Here is a 21,150-nt window from a genome sequence, read left to right on the forward strand (position 1 = left end):
TTTAACATGACAACATATATCCTTCCATTTTCCACCTCATAATTCTCATACCGTAAGAGATCCATTTTGTGTGCTGGGTGAGTTGCTACTCTGTTCTCCATGGGCTTGTGTACTTCCATAGAGTGTCAGGTTATGCTCACTGGTCTGGCCGGCATAGTCCTGAGTGTGTGGCACTCCGTATTCTGTGGGAATTCCATTCTGTGGAGGTGGTGGAAATGGGATGGTAGTAAAAGGCTGAACCATTGCATCAGGAGTTGTTGTTGGCTCCTGGTTACCCTAAAAGAAAAAGGAGAAAAAATGACTTTTAAATTTTTACTACATAATTACTTTTAAGGTGAGTATATAAAATTCTCTGAATATTCTCTTACTGATCATGGAAAATAGAACATTTATGGCCCCAGGATCGGGATGGCAGGAAATTTCTCATACACAATAAGCTATGAAATCATGTAGCACTGAAATTAGTTTGAGCTCTTAGTACTTTCTTTAGAATACTCTCTATTCCTTTAGCAATTCAGGGAGAAACCAAAAGGAAATAAATTAATTTCCTTAAAAGTAAAATTCATAGCAATAGGTAAAATGACATTATAAATTAAAATCTTCAAAACCAGGGAAACAGATGTAGCGCTAGCACTTAAGTGCCTGCTTCCCACATGGGTTTGGTTCCCCATGCCTCCTAAAAACAAAAAACCATGAAAAGCAAAAAAAAATGAAAAAAACCAACTAAGGGGAACTGATGTGGTTCAGCGGTTGAGCACTGGCTTTCCACATATGAGGTCATGGGTTCAATCTCTGGTCCTAGGTACCTCAAAAGAAGAAAAAAGTAAACTTAAATTTAAAAAATCTCAAAACCCAACAACATGGACCTCTAAAATTTTAGAGCATAAAGTTTCAGAGAAAGTATATTACTAAAAAATGAATGTTTGGATTTCAAGGTAGATATCTGAGACTTGGCTATTAGGTTAATAATAATAAGTCTTACTTTTAATTTGAAATATGAGGAAATTTCCCCAGACCAAAAAAATTCTTTAACAGTGTTTTTCATAATTACTGCCAGTATTATAAGGCTAACAAACACAGCAGGACATGGCTCTCCATTTAACATCTATCCTGGTTGCTTGTTTGGGATGCAGTGTGATATCTGAAATATCAATAAAGACTATGCAGTAATTACAGGAAATTGTTAGATGCCACTGTGGCGCTACAGCCCCTCTCGATCTGTCTTCAAGTTTAAGTACCAAGGAAGGGTTAAATCTTGTGTAACATATTTTACAAAACCCTTCCAACCATCTTTTTTTTTTTCTTTTTTAAAGATTTCTTTTTTTATTTATTTCTCTCCCTTCCCCCCTCCCAGTTGTCTGCTCTGTGTGTCCATTCACTGTGTTCTTCTGTGACTGCTTCTATCCTTATCAGCGGGGACACCAGGAATCTGTTTCTTTTTGTTGCATCATCTTGTTGTGTCAGCTCTCTGTGTGTGCGGCGCCATTCTTGGGCAGGCTGCACTTTTCTTTTGTGTTGGGTGGCTCTCCTTATGGGGTGCACTCCTTGTGCGTGGGGATCCCCTATGCGGAGGACACCCCTGCGTGGCACAGCACTCCTTACGCTCATCAGCACTGCTCGTGGGCCAGCTCCACATGGGTCAAGGAGGCCTGGGGTTTGAACCACGGACCTCCCATGTGGTAGGCTGACGCCCTATCTATTGGGCCAAGTCCGCTTCCCTACCCTCTTTTCTCAATGCCTAACCTCCTGACTTCCCTCCATTCTATCCCATAAAAGGCAAAGTCATTATTTTAATAAAGACATAGGTACTCTGCAAATTCTTTTTGGGTTTTTTTTGTAAGATTTATTTTTATTTACCCTCCCCCAGGGTCTGCTCTGTGTCCATTTGCTGTGTTTTCTTCTGTGTCTGCTTGTATTCTCATTAGGCAGCTCCAGCTACTGATCCTAGGACCTTCCAGATTGGGAGAGAGGTGATTACTCTCTTCCGCCACCTCTGCTCCCTTTTCTGCTATGTCATACTATCTGTCCTCTGTGTCTCTTGTTACGTCATCTTGCTGCGCCAGCTCTCTCTGTCAGCCAGCACTCCTGAGCGGGGTGACATTACCACATGGGCTGGCACTCCATGTGGGCCAGCTTGCCCTCACTAGGAGGCCCTGGGCATTGAACCCTGGACCTCCTATATGGTAGATGGGAGTCCAATTGGTTGAGCCACATCCGTTTCCCCGCAAATTCTTGTGATACTATCCTTCTGGAAGTAGGAGGAAGAGATGGCCAAAGGCTTCAAAAGATTAGCACTTAAGTTCCTCTTCTCTCCCAGTTTTTAATCATCAAAACATTAGAGATCAAAAGTTGAACATCTGGGTTTATATCACATGGTTTCCTCTTAATCATAAGTAAGACTTCTTTCAAACAAGGAAGTAATTCCCCCCTTCTCTCTCAGCCCCAATAATCCTTCTTTCCCCTCAATTCAAGAGGGGAATCTCTACCCACTGAAGGCACCAGAAAACTAAATTTCAGCAGCATTTCTAAACATCATCCTAGGCTTTCAACATGTACCTGATGGCAATGAAACTCATAATACCTCAAACAAAATAAATCCAAAGCTGCAGAAAGACCTCACACTATTTTCTGTCAGAAGGTCCAACCATTGTTACCTCTTAACAGTCATTCTGCATAAAATCTCCTAGTTCCATAAAATAAAAGAATAAAACAAGAGACCTAGGTAGATATTGAACACCTGGATAAAATGAAACAAAAATAAATCTACAGAGAAGTTGGTATAGCTCAGCGGTTGAGTGCCTGCTTCCCATGTACAAGGTTCTGGGTTCAATCTCTGATACCTCCTAAAAAATAAAAAACAAATCTACAAAGGCAGTTGGATCTTCATGCAAATGCTAGATTTTATTCTGTTGTGTGTCTAGCTCTCTAGTAGAAATGAGCCATAAAGCAGAGTGAGGACCCAAGATAGCCCTGAATTATTCTAAATTCTGACCTTATTAACCTCAGCTAACTTTCATATGGTTCTCCCCATATTCAATTCCCTCTTAGTAGAATAAATATGAACAAATAACCAGATTACAAAGTTACTTGAATCTTCAAAAAAAAATTACTTTAAGTAAATGAATCTTCATTACTTGCCCTCTGTGGCAAATGTAACCTTCATTTTAAAGGAGGTAGCTGAAGCAGAACAATCCACTTTGATTTCTTCTGTGTTCTTCAAGGAGTATTACAGCTATCACTTGAAGTTTTCTCTCTTGATCTCACATGCATGTTAGACATGTTCTTGTGCTCTTTCAGCGTAACTCAAAATCCACTTGCATAAACTTTTAACAGGTTTTAAAGACTCTTAAATGTAAGGTCAGCAAGGTTCCAGGTATAAAGTAGCATTTTAGTAGAAGGGAGAGAGAGAGAACTCCAAAAGTATTACTCTTTTTCAAGGGACCTGGAAAGTTTCTGCTTCTAGCAGAAAGATTTCTGCATCTACTGTAACATCATGCTGGATTAGATATTGGATAAATTCTAATTCAATGCCTCCTGAGGCTATTTTGAGTTTACAGGTCTTTAAAAGGACGGGGATTTTAGGGTGCCATACCAAGGCTCATTCCTTTTTGATCAAAGGCCAATGCACCATAAAATCTGCTTTTACACTAAATTTATTACATGGAAAAATACTTTCTTCTTTAATGGATGCTACTACTTAGCACTTCCATTTTCTGCCCAGACACACTTTCTAAAATAAATACCTCTAATTTACTTTACCTTAATTTGTTCCCACAACACCAAAATTATCCAGTTTTCTTTAAAATCTGTTCAAACACTTTATACTCCTCAACTTTATCATCAGACTGTTTATATTCCTACTTCTCGAATGGGTACCAAAGAGAACCAAAAAGTACAATATTATCCCAGAGCAGTAATTTTTCTGTTTGATTCATCTCAACAACCAACCCATTAAATTTCACAAAAGAGTAAATTCTATAATGCAACCATCAATGAAATCAGAGGTTGATCAAAAGAGCATAATTAAGATTTCTTCACTATTTCATAAACCACTATGTAACTTTAAAGAAAATCTCTCAGTTCTCTATTTTTGCTTTCTGAGAATTTATATTCTGGATTGGTTTAGTGAAAATAGAAATGTAGTCAGAATTGGAAGGCTTAGTTTTGAATTCCAACTCTACCACACATGGGTCCTGTCACTTTGGGCAAGCCATTTTACCTTTCTGAACCTTAGATTCACAGGCTTTATGTAACTGTTCATATAGAAGTCACAGAATTTACATGCTGGTCTAATGTCTATGGAAAAATATATAAAAGTCAATCACCTAATTTGCTCCAGAGAAAACCTTGACAAATCCCTAAAAGCAAATATTTTTACAAAAACCACATTTACAAACTATTGTCTAGTGAGACTAAGAGTCAATAACTGAACAATGACTAAAAATGGTAACCTTGTGGAAATTAAGAAACACTTTTTGAAATAATGTCTGGATCAAAGCAGAAATAAAAAGTAAACTATGTGATCAATCTTAAAAAGCCCTGAAAAGTATTCTCTCTCATATCAAAATTCAGAGGATTCAGTTAAAGCTGTACACAGGAAAATATTTAACTCTATGTTTTTATTACATTAACAGAGTAAGAAAATATGAGTTAAGAATTCAAATAAGAAATTAGCTAAAGAACAAAACAAAGAAAGCAGGAAAGACGAACTACTAAAGCTAAAGTTAAAAAATAGAAAAAGGAAGCAGAAATAAAATTTCAAAGAATATTGTCAAACCTAAATGAAACAAAGGTTTTCTAGCATCATCAAAATTGACTCAAGAATTGATAGAATATCCAGAACAGAATAATAACAATAGAATAATCATCAGATATATATTTTTAAATGTCCAAGGTTCTAATGATTTTTCAAATGAGTTTACTTTAGTCTTTAACATTACACTGGGAGTCCTAACCAATACAATAGGGCAAGAAAAATAATTAAAAAGCATAAATACTAGAGAGGAAGAAGCAAAACTGTCCTTACTTATAGATGGCATAATTGTACATCTATGAAACCTTATAGAATCCATGAAACTATAACTAGATCTAATAAAAAACCGGAGGTTGCAGGACAAGACCAATAAATGAAAAACATTTATACTTCCATGTACCAGCTATAAGCAATTGCAAAATGAAGTAAAATACTATTTACAAATGCACCAAAACAAAACATGAGAAACTAGGAATAAATCTAGCAAAAGATGTACACAACTGCTATACTGCAAACTACAAGACATTACTGAGACAAATTAATGAAGACCTAAATAAATGGAGAAATACATGGTCATGGGTTGTAAGGCTCCATCTCAAGACTCCAGCATCAAAATTCCAACATCACAACTCCAACTCTGTCCTTTGCCATGTCTTTTATCTGTGAGTCCCCACCCACCAGGGAACAGGTCCTCAACCTGCTAATGACGTGGCCCAATCAAAGCCCTAATCATAACTTAATCATGCCCACGTATAGACCAGTTTACAAACATAATCCATTATCTATTTTTGGAATTCATGAACCATATCAAACTGCTATATCAAGTAAAAACCAAAATTACTCATCCCTCCCACACACAGAGCAAACTGTCCACATTCCCTTTTATTTTTGGACAGTATGTTGTGTGAATATTCTCCAGTCATATTAAAGTGATATGCCAAAATATTTTCTCAATAACTCAGTAGTGTTCCATAGTAGAGATCACTTCATTATCTGGATCAGGGGTCAGCAACTTATAGTTACCATGCCAAATCATCCCTGTATTTGTAAATGACATTGTACTGGCACACAGCCCGGACTATCAGTTATACACAGCCATAGCAGCTTTCATATTGTAGCAGGAAAGAGTTGAATATCCATACTATAGTCTGCCAGAGCTGAAGAGCTGTGAGAGAGGCCACATGGCTGGCACAACGTAAATTATTTACTCTCTTGCCTTTTATGGGAAAAGTCTGCCAACTCTTGTTGAAAGATGTATCATGGTTTATTAGTCACATTGTATTACAAATTGTACTATTATATAAATAAAACATTTTTTGGCCTAGTTCTTTAGGTGAAATATGTAGGCACTGGGATTGAGATTGCTGAATTAAGTGGTTTGCATATTTTTTAGGACTTTTGATAGGCATTTAAAATTGTAATCCACAAAATTTAAGCTTCCAATTGCAGCATATAATCCATTTTCCAATATTTGACCCAAAATTGATACTATTTTCACAAAATAATTTTACAATTTTGTGATATTATTTCACAAAATTGTTGCCTTTTGCCAGTCAGAAATATTGTTTTAATAATACTTTCTTCAGTTCCTAGAGAGATGAAAATTGTTTTATTTGTTATTACTAGCTATTATGTGATTTTAATTGTTATATTATTAGTTACATGACATTTAATGGCCTGAAGAGGAAAAAAACTGTTATTTCTTTAAAATAAGGCATGCAATAATAAATAGCTTTTTAACTCAATGTCTGCACATCTATACATTAATGATTTGACTAGTATAAATTTTCAGAGGTAGAATTATTGCATCAAAGGTATATACATTTATCTATCTGCCTATCTCTGTCTAAGAAATTAGACAAATATGCTGAATTCTCTTTCAGAAGAGTCGTACAAATTAATTTACTAGCAATTTATGGAACAGTCATTTAGACTGGGTATTATAATCTTTTCACCATAGTTTTCCTATGTTTTATGTTTTGTTTCTTATATTATTTTATAATATTTTACTTTATTTGTTTCTTTTATATTTTGTAGGTTTTATTTTATTTTTCCTCATTTGCTAGGGAATAAACTATTTAATTTCAATTTGCATTTATCTGACAAAGATATACCTTCTTTTTTTATATCATTATGAATTTTATGAATGACTCTTCATGTCCTTATTCTATTTTTTTCTTATGTTGTATTTTTTATGTATATGCTCTATTTATACAATTTGGAATACTAAAATGTACAAGTCAAAAAAATCAGCAAACATCACATTAAACAGTGAAATACTAATACCATTGTTATTAAAAATCAAGACAATTGCACCCATCACTATTATTCATTCTGCATTCAAGACAATAAAATGAAATACAGATAAACATCATAATGAGACCGATTATCTTTACGAATATGATTATACTTTGTAAAGCCAGAAGAATTAACTACAAATTAGCAGACCTAATAAGAATTTGTAAGATTTATATGTAACTATTTTAAAACTAGCAATAACTAGTTATTCAAAATAGTGACAAAATTTATACTATAATATTAAAACATACAATATAAAACAAGACCTGAGTAAATGGAAAGATGCATTTTGTTTCTAGAGGAATACTGAATATAAAATGCTAATCCTTCCCAAGATAGTATCTATCTATATATTTATATACATATATATAGCTAATGTTATTTCCTATCAGAAGCAGTGGTGCCTGGGTAAGGAGACAGGATTAAGTACATTTCTAATTTTATTTGAAAAACTACTAATAAAGTTTAGAAAAGGAAAAACTATGATGTGGGTATGCTCTATCATATATTAAAACTTGCCATAAAACCATTGTAATTAAATAGTAAGAATAGACAAAGTGATCAATGAAACGGTGATAACCCTAAAAGAGATTCAAGTTTATACAGAAATTTAATAGAAGATACAGGTGGCCTTTCAACTCAGTAAGGTCAAGAATGGTTATTTATCACATGGTATTTGCAAAAGATGGCTACACACCATAAAGAAAACAAAATTAGCCCATCAGCTCATACTCCATACCAGAAAAATTCCAAGAAATAAAATCTTGCATAAAAACTGTAACTATGAAAATATAATAAGAAAACCCTGGAATAGAAACAGAGGGTGAGAGATTTCTTAATTAAGGCAGCCAAAAAAAAAAAAAGGAAGACAGATTTTGGCTGTATTAGTAAGAAAAAAACTGGATGCTGGGAGAGAGGGAGGAAAGAGAAAAGAAAGACTAGGAGTGGGGAATGGACTTCAAATAAAGACAGAATGGAAGACTGTGGCTATACCAGTTGATGAGAAATGCACATACACAGCAACAGAAAAAAGGCAAAGGATATAACTGAACAATTCAAAGATGAAATACAAATGGCTAAAGTAATAAAAACCTCAACCTCACTACTCGCCATTGAAATGTGTATTACCAGCAAAATAAGTCCAAAGTTTTAGTCATCAAATCAGCAAAATAAAACTGAGGTATACTTGAAAAACAACAAACCTGAACCTAATTACATAGAGTACAATTTAAGATGACATATGTATGTACCCATGAAACCATCACCAAAACAAAGATCGTGAACCTATCTATCCAAAACCCCACAAAAGTCTCCACATGCCCCTGCACAATAAGCATGCTTTACTTTTATAATAAAACCTACAAAGTAAATTTTTAATGTAAATAAGAATTACAAGAAAAATATAATCAATAACAGGGAGCCACTCAATGAGAATGAAGCATTGAATTATGTTGCTACTCTCAGAAAACTGTAGTAACAAATCTAGAGAGAAAAATTCATAACTCTCATTTTGAAAGTTATACAGTATCAAAATCCAGCTGAAGCCAGTGTCCAAGAATTATTTTCACTTGGCCCTAAGGATTGCTTTATATAAAAATCTTCCCATTGTCTAGTTCATAGAAATCATGCTACGAAAACTTTAAACTTCTGATCCATAATCATCTTTCAGGGAAAAAGTCTACCTTTCTCACCCACCACTCATACATATTTTTTCCACTATCTCTAGGTCAGGGCAGAAATGTATGATTTCTTCTCAGCTATTTTAGGCAGGCCTAAAAGGGGAATAAAATAATATTCTTCCTTCTTTAAAGTATTCAGTGCTCAGTATACTGCTTCAGGAACTATCACAGAATTTACTGGCCTGAAGATAGGTATCAAAAAGAGAAGAACTGAATTCAGGTGGATTGGTGAAAGAGTCTGGGAGCACCAAAGGTCTTGAAAGATCTACACTCCAAGTACAGGCATCAAGAAAATCTTATGGGAATCCACAGGAGGAAGGCGTAACTAAATAATCGGTAAAGATAAAAGACACTGTTATCAAATTATGGTTAACACAGCAAAGGGGACTTTTCTAATGACTTCACTTCTCTCAGACTCAATGTCTTTTACACTAGCCTGCATTCTCTAACTCAACCCTGCTGGGAGTGATACAAGTACACAATACTAACAATCCCACAGGGGTAGTCTTGACAAAGCTGGCTCAGCCAACTGAATAAACACATCAATTAGCTGTGGGAGATGGGGAAAGAAAGGTAAAAACATTTCATATGATCCATTTGAAGCCTTGGCAATGTGTTTCACAGAAATGCAAAACAGGCTACACTGTTTCCCTAAAAGAAAGGAAATACAAACTTTTGTTAAGAGGTCAAGAAGAAAAACTTGGTGGATTATTTTGTTGCTTATAGAAAAATTTTTCTTTTAAAAATTACAATTATATTTATATGCTGAATAGGAATAAAATTGAGATAGGTGTGATTTTCACATTTTATTTCGTATACATCTACAATGTCTGAATTTTTATCCTATATTATTTTTTAATGTTAAAAGAATGGTTTAAGATTTCTATTGAATTTATAGGCCATATTTCAAAGTCGTTAAGTCCAAAAGAGAAATACAATAGTCCCCGGAGTTTTACTATGAAATAAGAGGTCACATGATTATTTCTAGGCATGGACTTACCTCTATGTTTATATGAAATGTTTTAATATCATATGACTAGGCAGTTTAAATATATCTTAATTGAGAAAATGAAATATTAACTTTTTCTTGTAGTCAAGAATAGACACAATTGTTCTTTTCCCTAATATATAAGTCTATAAAACTTTACTTCCATGAAATTAACAATAAACAATGAGAAGTATCATGCAAATAAAACTTCTACATCACCTAACAATAATCTAACTGAGAATTTAACTCTTAACTCCTTTCTTTCCTAGAATATAAATTATGACTTTAGGTGACAGAAAAAATAAATTATAGTTACCATTTAGTTCTATCAGTGTATCCCATTAAAAGAAAAGCGCCTTGAAAACAGGGCTTAAAAAAAAAAACCTCTTCTTTATATCCCTCATGGTGTCTAATACAGCACTGTGCCATTGGTACTCCAATGCTGACTGACTTGCAGACTTTCCAATCTCTCTCAGGTTCTTGCTCAGATGTCATACTCTATTTTAAATTTAAACTCCAACTTCTCCCTATCCCCTCATCCTTGCTTTATCTGGTAACATATCATACTTTTCTCATTTATTCTATCTCCTCTACTAGAAGAGATGTTTCGCGAGGGCAGAATATTTTGTCTGTTTTGTTCTCTGATGTATCACTAGCACTTGGAACAATGTCTGGCATATTGGAGGCACTCAATAAATATGTTTTGAATAAAATAATTGAAGGGTTATAGATACTATTCTAACTTAAGGGCTTTAGGCATCAGCAGAACATTTAAGATAAAGGGTATCCCCATCTTATAGAGAGCTAAATGTGAGGACAGAAAGAGAGATTGCATCTAATGCTCCTACTATTTCCATGAATTCATTACATTACAGGAAACAGGTAGGAAACTATAACAAAGCCATTCTTTAATTAATGCCTTCCCATAAACAACTGTAAGGTACAACTACACTAAAAAGTTAGATCTTCCTAATTCCCTAAAAAGTTACCTATATTTGTTAACTCTCAGGTATAAGTAAAAAGGCATAAATGAGTCAGAAAGTTTCTTGTTTAAATAGTTTTAAATACTGCCCTGCTTTGAAGAAAGCTATATAAAATAGACTAATCTGGGTTAGAGCATTAGTTGATAATATTTCACTAATTACTCAACAAATCAGTTCAACAAATTAAATTAAAATTTAAATGTTAGGGGATGAAAAAAAAAAGGTATTTTATTCCAAATAAATTTTCAGGGATGCTGCCTTTGGTTAAAGTTCAAGATGATAAACAGATAGAAAAGGAACATGGGGAAGCAGATGTGGCTCAAGTGATAGAGATCCCGCCTACCATATGGGAAGACCTGGGTTCGATACCTTGGGCTTCCTGGTGAAAAAGAAGAGAAAGCGTGCCCCCGCGGCAAGTCAGTGCCCATGTGAGTGCCTGTGTGGCAAATCCATGCCCGCACAAATGCCCACCTGAGTGCCCACGTAGTGAGTCAGCGCCTGCGCAAGTGAGTCATGCAACAAGATGATTACACACCAAAAGAGAGACAATGGGAGGGTCAAGGTGAAGTGCAGCAGAAACTAAGAACTGAAGTGGCACAACTGACAAGGAACCTCTCTTCCTATCAGAGGTTTCCAGGATTGAATTCCGGTGAAACCTAGAGGAGAGAAACTGAGAAGACAACGTGGACAGCAAAAAAAACCCAGCAGGGTGGGAGGAAGGGGGGGGGGGTTAATAAATAATCTTTTTTTTAAAAAAAAAAAAAAAGAAAAGGAATACCTAGCCTACAAAGACTGCTAATAATTTTTAACAATACATTATTCACCAATATAAACAAATTTATTCTATTTTATTTCTTTTGTCTTTTTTTTTGTTGCTTTTTTTGTCTCTTTTGTGTGTATGTGTTTATTCTATTATTTAGACACAACTTAAAATATTATCGAGTCCATGTGAGACCAACACATTTCATATTTCACCAAGGTCAGTGGAGGAGTGTGTGGTTAAAATGTACAGTTTGAGTCTCAGCTTAGCCACTTAACTATAGCTGCAAAACTTAAGTAGGTTACCTACCTTTTCTGTGCTTCAATTCCTTCATCTGTAAAATAGCAATGTTATCTCCATTATCTTTTTGAGAAAAATTAAGATAACATGAGAAATGGCTAAAATCCTATATATTCCCAATAAAAGTTGTTCTCTACGATTACCATGACCAGATACAACACACCAAACTCCCACAACTTTAGCAAATATTAAAATACTACTAGATGCCACTGAAATTGGTGTTCTATGGAATTTAAAAAAGTAATGGTCATATTTATGAGAATATTTAAGGAAACAATCTATAAATATCCATAACTAATCAGAGCAGTACAGAATTCACCTAGTGAGAAAGAAAAATCCACTGAAAGTTTTTTCTAGAATGATCAATTTGCTAAAAAGGCAGCAGGGAGAACTATTTGAAAAAGTAAGAGTTCTTTCCATTCTAGGACATATACTAAATATTTTCTATGGGTTTCACAACTGTCTCAGGCTCTGGAGGCATGCAGTAACAAAAAAAGGTAGAAGCATGTCTCTCAGAAGTTTATAATCATATTAAGGAGTCTATGAAATAAAAGACAAAAGTTAAACACAATTCAGTGCAATATGTATGATGTACCAAACTGGTGATGCAAAGGTTTGCCATTGCCTATTAAATACATTCTAAACCTCTCTGCCAGTTAGTTTAGACCCTCTATCACCCATAATAGTATCTTACATTTAAAGAATGCTTATTATGTACCAGGCAATACACTCAGCACTTTGCATACATTAACTCATTTATTCTTACAATCCTATAAGATAGGCATTCCATTATTCTTTTATAGATTAGGAAACCAAAACTTTAAAAGGTTAAGTATCCAAAATCGCTCAGCTTGGAAACAGATTTGGCTCAATGGATAGAGCATTCACCTACCATATGGGAGGTCCAGGGTTCAAACCCAAGGCCTCCTGACCTGTGTGATGAGCTGGCCTAAGTGCAGTGCTGATGCGCACAAGGAGTGCCGTGCCACGCAGGGGTGTCCTCCACGTAGGGGAGCCCCATGCACAAGAAGTGTGACCGTAAGGAGAGCTGCCCAGCATGATAAAAGTGCAGCCTGCCCAGTAGTGGTGCCCCGCCCCCCCCCCCCACGGAGAACTTACGAACAAGATGACGCAACAAAAAGAGACAGATTCCCGGTGCTGCTGACAAGAATACAAGCATTCACAGAAGAACACACAGAGAGCAGACAACTGGAGGAGGGGGGAGCAAGGAAGGGGAGAGAAATAAATAAAAAATAAATCTTAAAAAAAAACAACGCTCAGCTAATAGCTAGCAGAGGCAGAATAAAATTTAAGCCAATACATTTCCAGTGGGGTCCATAACCATTCCCCCCCACCCCAGTTATATCATATACTATTTCTGACTATAATTCTATGTTGCAATGAATCTGGAATATTTAATATTCCCTAAATATGGTGCTTTCCCAATAAATGATATAGCAGGGATCAGTATCTTTTCCAAGTTGTTTCCTTTATCAAGAATATTCATATACAACAAAAAATTTAGATGGTCAGAGAGTCAACTTAAATAATCCCTTCTCCATAAAGTCAGGTCGAGAATGGAAGTACGGTGTAAACAGGGGTCAACAAACTTTTTCTGTAAAGGGTTAGCAAGTATTTTAAGATTTATAGGTCAGATCTGTTACAATTACTCAAGTGCTGTTACATGAGTTGGTACATGCAGACCTAAGGGCAGGCATAGTCTTGGCCAACAAGACTACAAACTTGTCTCCAAATCTGAACTTCAAAATACACATACACACAGAGGCACTCTTCTTTGGAAGTTCTCAGGGAGAAAAAGCAGACCAATCTCTCCCCTGAGGCTGAGTTCTGCCATCTCGGCAGCAAATATGTAAACAGGAAAATAAATGTTTCAGAACAAAATCATTCAAACTAATAGTCTATTAGGTTAAAAGTGACAAACCTTACATCAGCCTTAACACCTCCAACGTTCTCCAAGGCTCTTTATTGTTTCACCTTAAGGCAGCATTTAGAACTTCAAACATCCATGAATCAAGCATGTTTTCTACTGGCAAGAAGAGACCATAAGAGGTACTCTGGTTCAGCTATTTGCTTACTCGGAAAGGGAAGGCCCTTGCACACAATTAATGGTTAGATTCTATTTTATTCAATGTAACTGGTGATTTACATACAACCTATGGGTGATCTTTCTTTTTCTCAGACCAAAATTTTATTACAATTTAATTTACTCATTATTTTGTCTTCACGGACAATTACCCTTGCATATTGTATATTTTAAATGGAATATCCTTGGAAACAGTCATAATTTAGGTTCAGAATAAAACATTTGCGACATTTTGTAGTGTCTTCTGAATCATAAAATATTTCTTTATACTTTATAGATTATGCATGGCCCATTTCTTTAAAATTGACAATTCATATGATAAACATATAGAAACAAAAAAAAATTTTCCCTATCCCTTTCTCAGAACAAAATTGCATTTTGTCCACAACCATAGTTACATACCAGCTTGTATTTCTTCCTATCATTTCACAAGTCCCCAAGTAGACTATGGCCTGAATTACATACATCTTCATTATAACTTTCTTACCAAAGGAAGTGATGGTGAGAACCCAGTAGTGATCTTTAGAAAGTGCTTATTAAATTGAATTAGCCAGAACACCCTAGTTGAATACCTGCTTCTGAAATACAAGTCTGTGAAAAAGATAGGAACCCTTCCCTTAATAGCTTTAGCAACTTTAGTTACCTGCAGGTAGCTTACCACTACTAAATCTTTCATAAGTATAAACCACAGAAAATGAGCTATTATCATCCTATTAGGATATATATAGTAACTGAAAGGCTACACATGAACATCTATGTCATATTCTGTGGGAAATGAAAAGAACAATTAGTTTCTCTGCTTTTATCACTCTTTTCTAGGCTATCCCAAGAATCTTTTAACATCCCAGGGCATTAGGGCAGTTGAGCAAGTCAGGCCCTCAACACTGTTGCAAGTATCTCTGGACGTGGCTCCTCGGGAAATGGAGATTGGCTGTCGCTGTGGGCCCCAAGGGGAGGGAAAAATGGATGTTGAATGGATGGAACCAAGATAAATGTGGGGGCAAGAGAGGAGTTTCGCGAGAGTACACAAGGATGGATATAAAACATGTAATGTTACACCAAAAACATATAGGAGACGACAGACTAACAATGTAAGCCATAATGTAAAACATAGGATAACTGAAAATTTAGAAAACTGTATATCCTAAAGTATGGACCACAATGTAAGCACAGATGTCACCTTGTTTGAAAGCTATTGACTCAGAGTCTGTACATCAGTTTAAGTAAATATGATATGAATAAGTTATAAGAATATCGCTGTGGAAGGGAAAAGGTTTTATGGTGGATGTGTGGAGTACTGTATATTGTATATATGAATTACTGTGATCTAAGGCTCTTGTGAAGAGAAGCTCAATAATTACGAAAAAAGAAAAGGAAAAGATAGGATGTAGAATTTTTCCAAATCAATACGAATTCTATATCTAACCTTTAAACCCATCGCTATATTCCATTTTACTAGTAAGGGATCCTGACATTATATTGGGCTTCACTTTTCAGGAAGTTTTGGATCACAGAGTGGTTCAACAATGGCAGTGGAGGAATACTGGTATAGGATGTTACTGACAGGTGATGTATGGTTGACGGGGAGTTATACAGGGCATATGTCCAGGGTGCATGGTAATGTTTGGATATACTCATAGTAGCAACAATTAAAAACAACAGCTGGGGGGCTACTGGGTTCCTGGCCGGGGGTGCTCTTGTCGAGGTCCCTAGGGGAGCAGCAGCAGTCTCCCAGGTGCAACGGTAAGGACCAGGAAGGAATGAGGGTCCAACAGTGAGCCCCTGATACTAAGGACTATGCTTGTGAGCCTATACGCCTGAAATAAGAACAAGGCCTAGAGCAGCACTGTGCCTAGGAGTTCCCTCCTGACAGCCTTCATGTTATTCAAATGTGGCCAGTCTCGAAGCCAAACTCAGCATGTAAATGCAATGCCTTCCCCCCAGCGTGGGACATGACACCCGGGGATGAGCCTCCCTGGCACCGAGGGATCACTACCAAGTACCAGCTGATGATGCAACTAGAAAATGACCTTGAAATAAAGGTCATTCTGCGGACCAGCAGAATAGCCCTGTCTACATATAATAGCATGTCTTTACAATGCTGTTTGACCTAATGTAAGGGGGAAATGGAAATGAGAAATGAGTTTATATGGCTATGAGTCTCTAAAAAAGAGTCTGGAGGTTGTCAGAAGGATTGCCCTTATGCACACCTGAGCAGAGTCTCAGAGACAGATAAAGTAGATACAACCCCAGGTACTGGTTCTTCTGAGGGCTAAAGAGACCCACAGGTTCTAGGGTCATGGCAGATGGGGTTCACTGCCATGTCAGTTGGCCCTTCTTTGGAGCTCGTGTTTCTGTGTGATGGAGCTGGACACAGATAGGATCTCTTTTCACAAGCCTTTCATGCTACTTTACTGGAATTGTAGTTGGTGCTGGGGTTTAAGATATATCTAGGGGATTTGAATCTCTGGACTGACAATATGATAGCCAGGCCCTAAGCCTCAACAGACTTCAACTCCTACACTCTCATTTATTGGACTTTCCCTACTCAGCTAACATGGAGTTGAAGAATGTCAACCACCACACCATGGAGCCTAGAGTGCCTACAACTGAAAGCAGGAGGACTGCATCCAGTATCCATGTGGAATCTAAGCCTCCTCTTGACATAGATGTGCAATGGACATAAACAATCTAAGGTCCACAGAGAAAATGTGGCATTGGTGTGGGAAAAGTGGCCATGGTGGCTGCTGGGTGCGGGGAATGGTAGGAAGAGATGAGATGCGGAGGCATTTTCGGGACTTGGAGTTGTCCTGGGTGGTGCTTCAGGGACAATTACCGAACATTGTAGATCCTCCCAGGGCCCACTGGATGGAACATGGGAGAGTATGGGCTATGATGTGGACCACTGACCATGAAGTGCAGCGATGCCCAGAGATATACTTACCAAATGCAATGGATGTGTCATGATGATGGGAGAGAGTGTTGCTGTGGGGGGAGTGGTGGGGTGAGGGCAGTGGGGTTGAATGGAACCTTTTATTTTTTGAATGTAATATTTTTAAAAAATGAATTAAAAAATTAAAAAAAAAAGAATCTTTTAACAGTTGTCATTTTACTCTAACATACCCTCAATCTAATCTGTTTTCCAAACATCTGACAGAATGATCTTTCTAAAGTAAAACTTAAATCTGATAATATTAATTATTTCCTTAAAACCCCAGACTCCCCGAGTCTATGCCTACAGTCCCAAGTCTAAACACCAATGTATGGAATAGTGATCCTTCATTTGCTAACCCCCAGAAACTTCACCAATTCTGCTTTGCCAACAAATACTTATTTTGCACCTACACTGTTGTAGATGATGCTGGAGGAACAACAGTCATTAGAAAGACATGGGAAGCAGATGTGGCTCAACTGATAGAGCGTCTATATGGAAGGCCCAGGGTTTGATACTCAGAGCCTCCTGGCCTGTGTGGTGAGCTGGCCCACGTGCAGTGCTGCCATGTGCAAGGAGTGCCACGTCAGCAGGGGTGCCCCCCCACATAGGGGTGCCCCATGCACAAAGAGTGCACCCTACAAGGACAACTGACCCATGCAAAAAGCACAGCCCATCCAGAAGTGGCCCCCCCCACAGAGCTGACACAGCAAGATGATGCAACAAAAAGAGACACAGATTCCCAGTGCCACCTGACAAGAATGCAAGTGGACACAGAAGAATACACAGCAAATGGATATAGAGAGCAGACAACTTGGGAGAGGGGGGCGGGGAAGGGGAGAGAAATAAATAAAAAATAAATCTTAAAAAAAAAAAAGACGGGAGTGGATGTAGCTCAAGTGATTGAGGGCCTGCTTCCCATATACAAGGTCCCAGGTTTGGTCCCCAGTACCTTCTAAAGACAAACAAAAAACCACCTCTCAATGGGGAGTGGATATAGTTCAGTGGTTTAACACCTGCTTCCCATGTATGAGGTCCTGGGTTCAACTCCCAGTATCTCAAAAAAAAAAAAAAAAAAAGAAACAAACAAACAAAAAGAGAGAGAAAGGGAGAACAAGCAAGAGAAAGACAAAGTCCCTACCTTTATGGCACTTACATTCTAGTGGGGAAAGGGAAGAAGCTAAATGTATATCTGGGGAAGAGCACTACAGACAAAGGGAACATAAGTGCAAAGACCCAGGAATGAAAACATGCCTGTCTTATTCCAGAAATAAGGAGATCCAAGTGTTTGAACTGGGAGTTAGAGTAGTAGCAGATGAAGTGAGAAAAGTGTCAGTGGGGAAGGAGTGATGGCAGGTAGAAATCATGTAAAGCTTACAGCCATTGCGGGGATTTGGGCTTTTATTCTGAATGAAATGCAAAATCTTAAGAGATTCTGAGCAGAGAGGTGGCAAGGTCAGGATGTGGTTTCAAATGGATCACCTGACAAAGACAGAAACAATTTGGCCAGTTAGGTTATCATAATCCACCTGAGAGACGACAGTGGCTGACCCAAGAGTACTAGCTTCTGTGCACAAATTCTGGAAAATACCACTGCTGTTTCAACCTGCCGTTTCCTTGTACCAGCTATTCTTTATGCTTAGAATGGCTTTCTTCTTTCTACCCATCTGGCTAACTCTTACATAGTCTTTAAAGTGCAGTTCAAGCATCTTCTCTTTAGAGGTTTCTCTGACTCACACAAACAGGAAAAAATCATTCTCTTCTCTTACTCCTCTGAATCGAACACTTCATCCTATCATAGCATTTATATTCTATACCAACTGTTTGTTTAGAATGTTGTTGTCTCCCCAGAACATGAACTCTTTGAGGGCAGATAATTGTGCAGGTCTAATTCATCTTTGTTTGCCCAGTAAATGCCTTAAAAGAACTCAGTAAGTATTTATTTTAAAGGAGTAAGAGAAGTTAGAACCTAGTAGATTACATAAATAACTATAAACTTTTTTTTAAGGTTTTGACCAAAATGACTTGGGTTTATAGGAAGAGACTCAAATCTAGTACAGGGAGACAAATAGTGACATGTGGAAAGGAAGATAAAGAGATCAATTAGAAGGATACTACAAACTTTGAAAGGACTTATATTAAGGCCATGAACTACAGTGGCAGAGGGATGTATATCAGGGAACAAGTGCTAGAGACAATGCAACCAAAGGTAAAATCAGCAGAATCTGACAATGGACTTGAGGGACAAGACTCCTAGATTTCAGATGTAGGTGACTATACAGTGAACAGTGAGCAAAGCAGTTAAGGTTTGGAAGGAGAAAGGATCAAATTTCCAGGAATCAGATATTGCAATTGAGCTTCTGCCTACCACATGGGAGTCCCCTGGTTTGGTTCCTGGTGCTCCTAAAGAAGACAGCGAGCTGGCCCAATGGGCAGGTGCAGCAAGCTGATGCAACAAGAGACACAAGCAGAGAAAAAGAAAACATAATGAGAGACACAACAAAGTAGGGAAGGGAGGTTCCCAGTACCTCCTAAAGAGGACAAAAAAGACAGTAAGCTGATGCGACAGGCAGGCACAGCAAGCTGACAGAACAAGATAACACAACAAGAGACAAAGGAAGAAAAATACAATGGGAGACACAAAAAAAGTAGGGAGGGGAGGTAACTCAAGCGATTAGCCATCTCACTCCCATATCAGAGGTCCGGGGATCGGTTTCCAGAGCCTCCTGAAGAAACAAGGAAGATAAACAGCCACAGCAAGTGCAAATAACAAGGTGTGACAGGGGAAATGAAAGTAAAATAAATCTTTAAAAAAAAAATCCAACTTTCTTTTAAAAAATTATCCTGTTAAAAACCACTAATTAGATTTTATCTTTCAAATATTGGAAGTTCATCCTTATTTCAAATGCATTTTAAAAGATCTTTGATGGTCATTTCTAGGGTATTATGGTAATTTTTTCTTTTGTAAAATTCAAATTTTATTTTAATCAAATAAATCAATTTTTATTTTAATCAAATAAATACCTATGCATGATAGTAAATCAAATGGGTACAGAAGAGTTTATGAAGAAAGGCAGCAATTTCTTGCCTTTCCCTTTGTCAGCCCTCTGAGGAATGAACTGTTTCTTAAAACAAAAAGGTGCCAAGGCAGGAGGTTGTCTTTAGGAATTACTGTACACAAAACGTAGGATCTGGCCTTCCTCCTGAGGCCAGGCTACCAAGGGGTTCTGATGAGTTAGTTGCTTGTCTCTGGCAAACTTTAACAAAAGGGATGGAATCACCAGATAAAGGGCCTCTCTACGACCCCTCTGGGTGGACTGACCAGAGAAGTAGTAGTTCTTAATACAGCCTCTCTGAAGATTAGTAGTGAAACCAATTAATCAGCAGTATCTGTTACAAGGCTTTTAGTGTGGGTCAGGTTTTATTCTGTTTCATTCCTCTTTCCTGAGAATGTATTCATCAGTAAAGTATCAGCAGGTAAACTTTTGTCTTAGACTCTGGTTTCTAGGGAACACAGGCTAAGGAAATTGTCTATGACTTATCTCTTGTATTTTCCATCTTGGTGTCTTAAAAGTTATACATTTTGGGAGATATCTTTAACTTTATTTTCTGATCATTCTACTGAATGTTTTCTTTTGACAATCTGGTTCTTAATCTCTAATTCTTTTTGCATTCTCTAATGGTTTCCTATTACTTGTTTTATGAATTTCGTACTATCTCCTTGAATCTCGAGTATATTAATTAGAATGTTTCTTTAAAGTTTTCTTCTGTTCCTTAGATCATCTATTTCCCCTAGGGTAAAGGTTGGGTTTGTTTCTTAGGGTTCCTTTCATACTGGAAATTTCCCTCATATGTTTAATGATCCTCAGGCAGCAGTGATCCAAGCACAAGGACTTGGTTAACAGGTATAGGTTTCCTTTGTTACTGTATGAGTAAATCTGTTTTCTGATTCGGTCTCTCTCTGAAATTGAAATTCTGAGAACTTAGAAAAATGTCAACTGGCAGGTCTCATTTTGGTGTAAACTGCTAAAGTGGGGAATCGTCATCCCCCTCCCCTGCCCTCAACCCAAAAATGTTGGACTAAAGGGAGGGGTGCCAGAATCTAATACAAAAAGAATTAAATTTCCCCACTCTGTTCAACTTCTTTGAACACTACTAATCAGTTTTTGTTTGTTTGTTTCCTTTTTTAATGCTAGGGAAAGAGGGCAGCACAGTAAATGCAGGCTGCTTCCATTAGGAAGGGGCTGGGAAAAGCTATGGCAGTGCCAAGTAATAGAGTCGTCCCTATATAAAAACGGAATCCTGTTTTCTGTCCCTTCTTACTCTGGCTCTGTGTAGAGCCTCTTTTGGGTT

General features: G+C 37.1%; 1 protein-coding gene across 50 annotated transcripts in view; it reads right to left on the reverse strand.

The window, feature by feature from the left end:
* The window catches only part of RBFOX2 (RNA binding fox-1 homolog 2), a 295,584-nt gene that overhangs the window by 62,734 nt on the left and 211,700 nt on the right, over nt 1–21,150 (reverse strand). For all 50 annotated transcript variants that reach the window (XR_011650307.1, XM_058308693.2, XM_058308708.1 and 47 more), the window contains one exon: nt 52–276. Coding sequence is in view for 49 of the 50 variants with exons in the window: in XM_058308693.2 (XP_058164676.1) it covers nt 52–276 (225 nt within the window). In the remaining variant the exon portion in view is untranslated. The remainder of the gene's footprint in view (nt 1–51; nt 277–21,150) is intronic.

This window comes from Dasypus novemcinctus, chromosome 12, assembly GCF_030445035.2.
Source record: "Dasypus novemcinctus isolate mDasNov1 chromosome 12, mDasNov1.1.hap2, whole genome shotgun sequence".
Classification (NCBI taxonomy): Eukaryota; Metazoa; Chordata; class Mammalia; order Cingulata; family Dasypodidae; genus Dasypus; species Dasypus novemcinctus.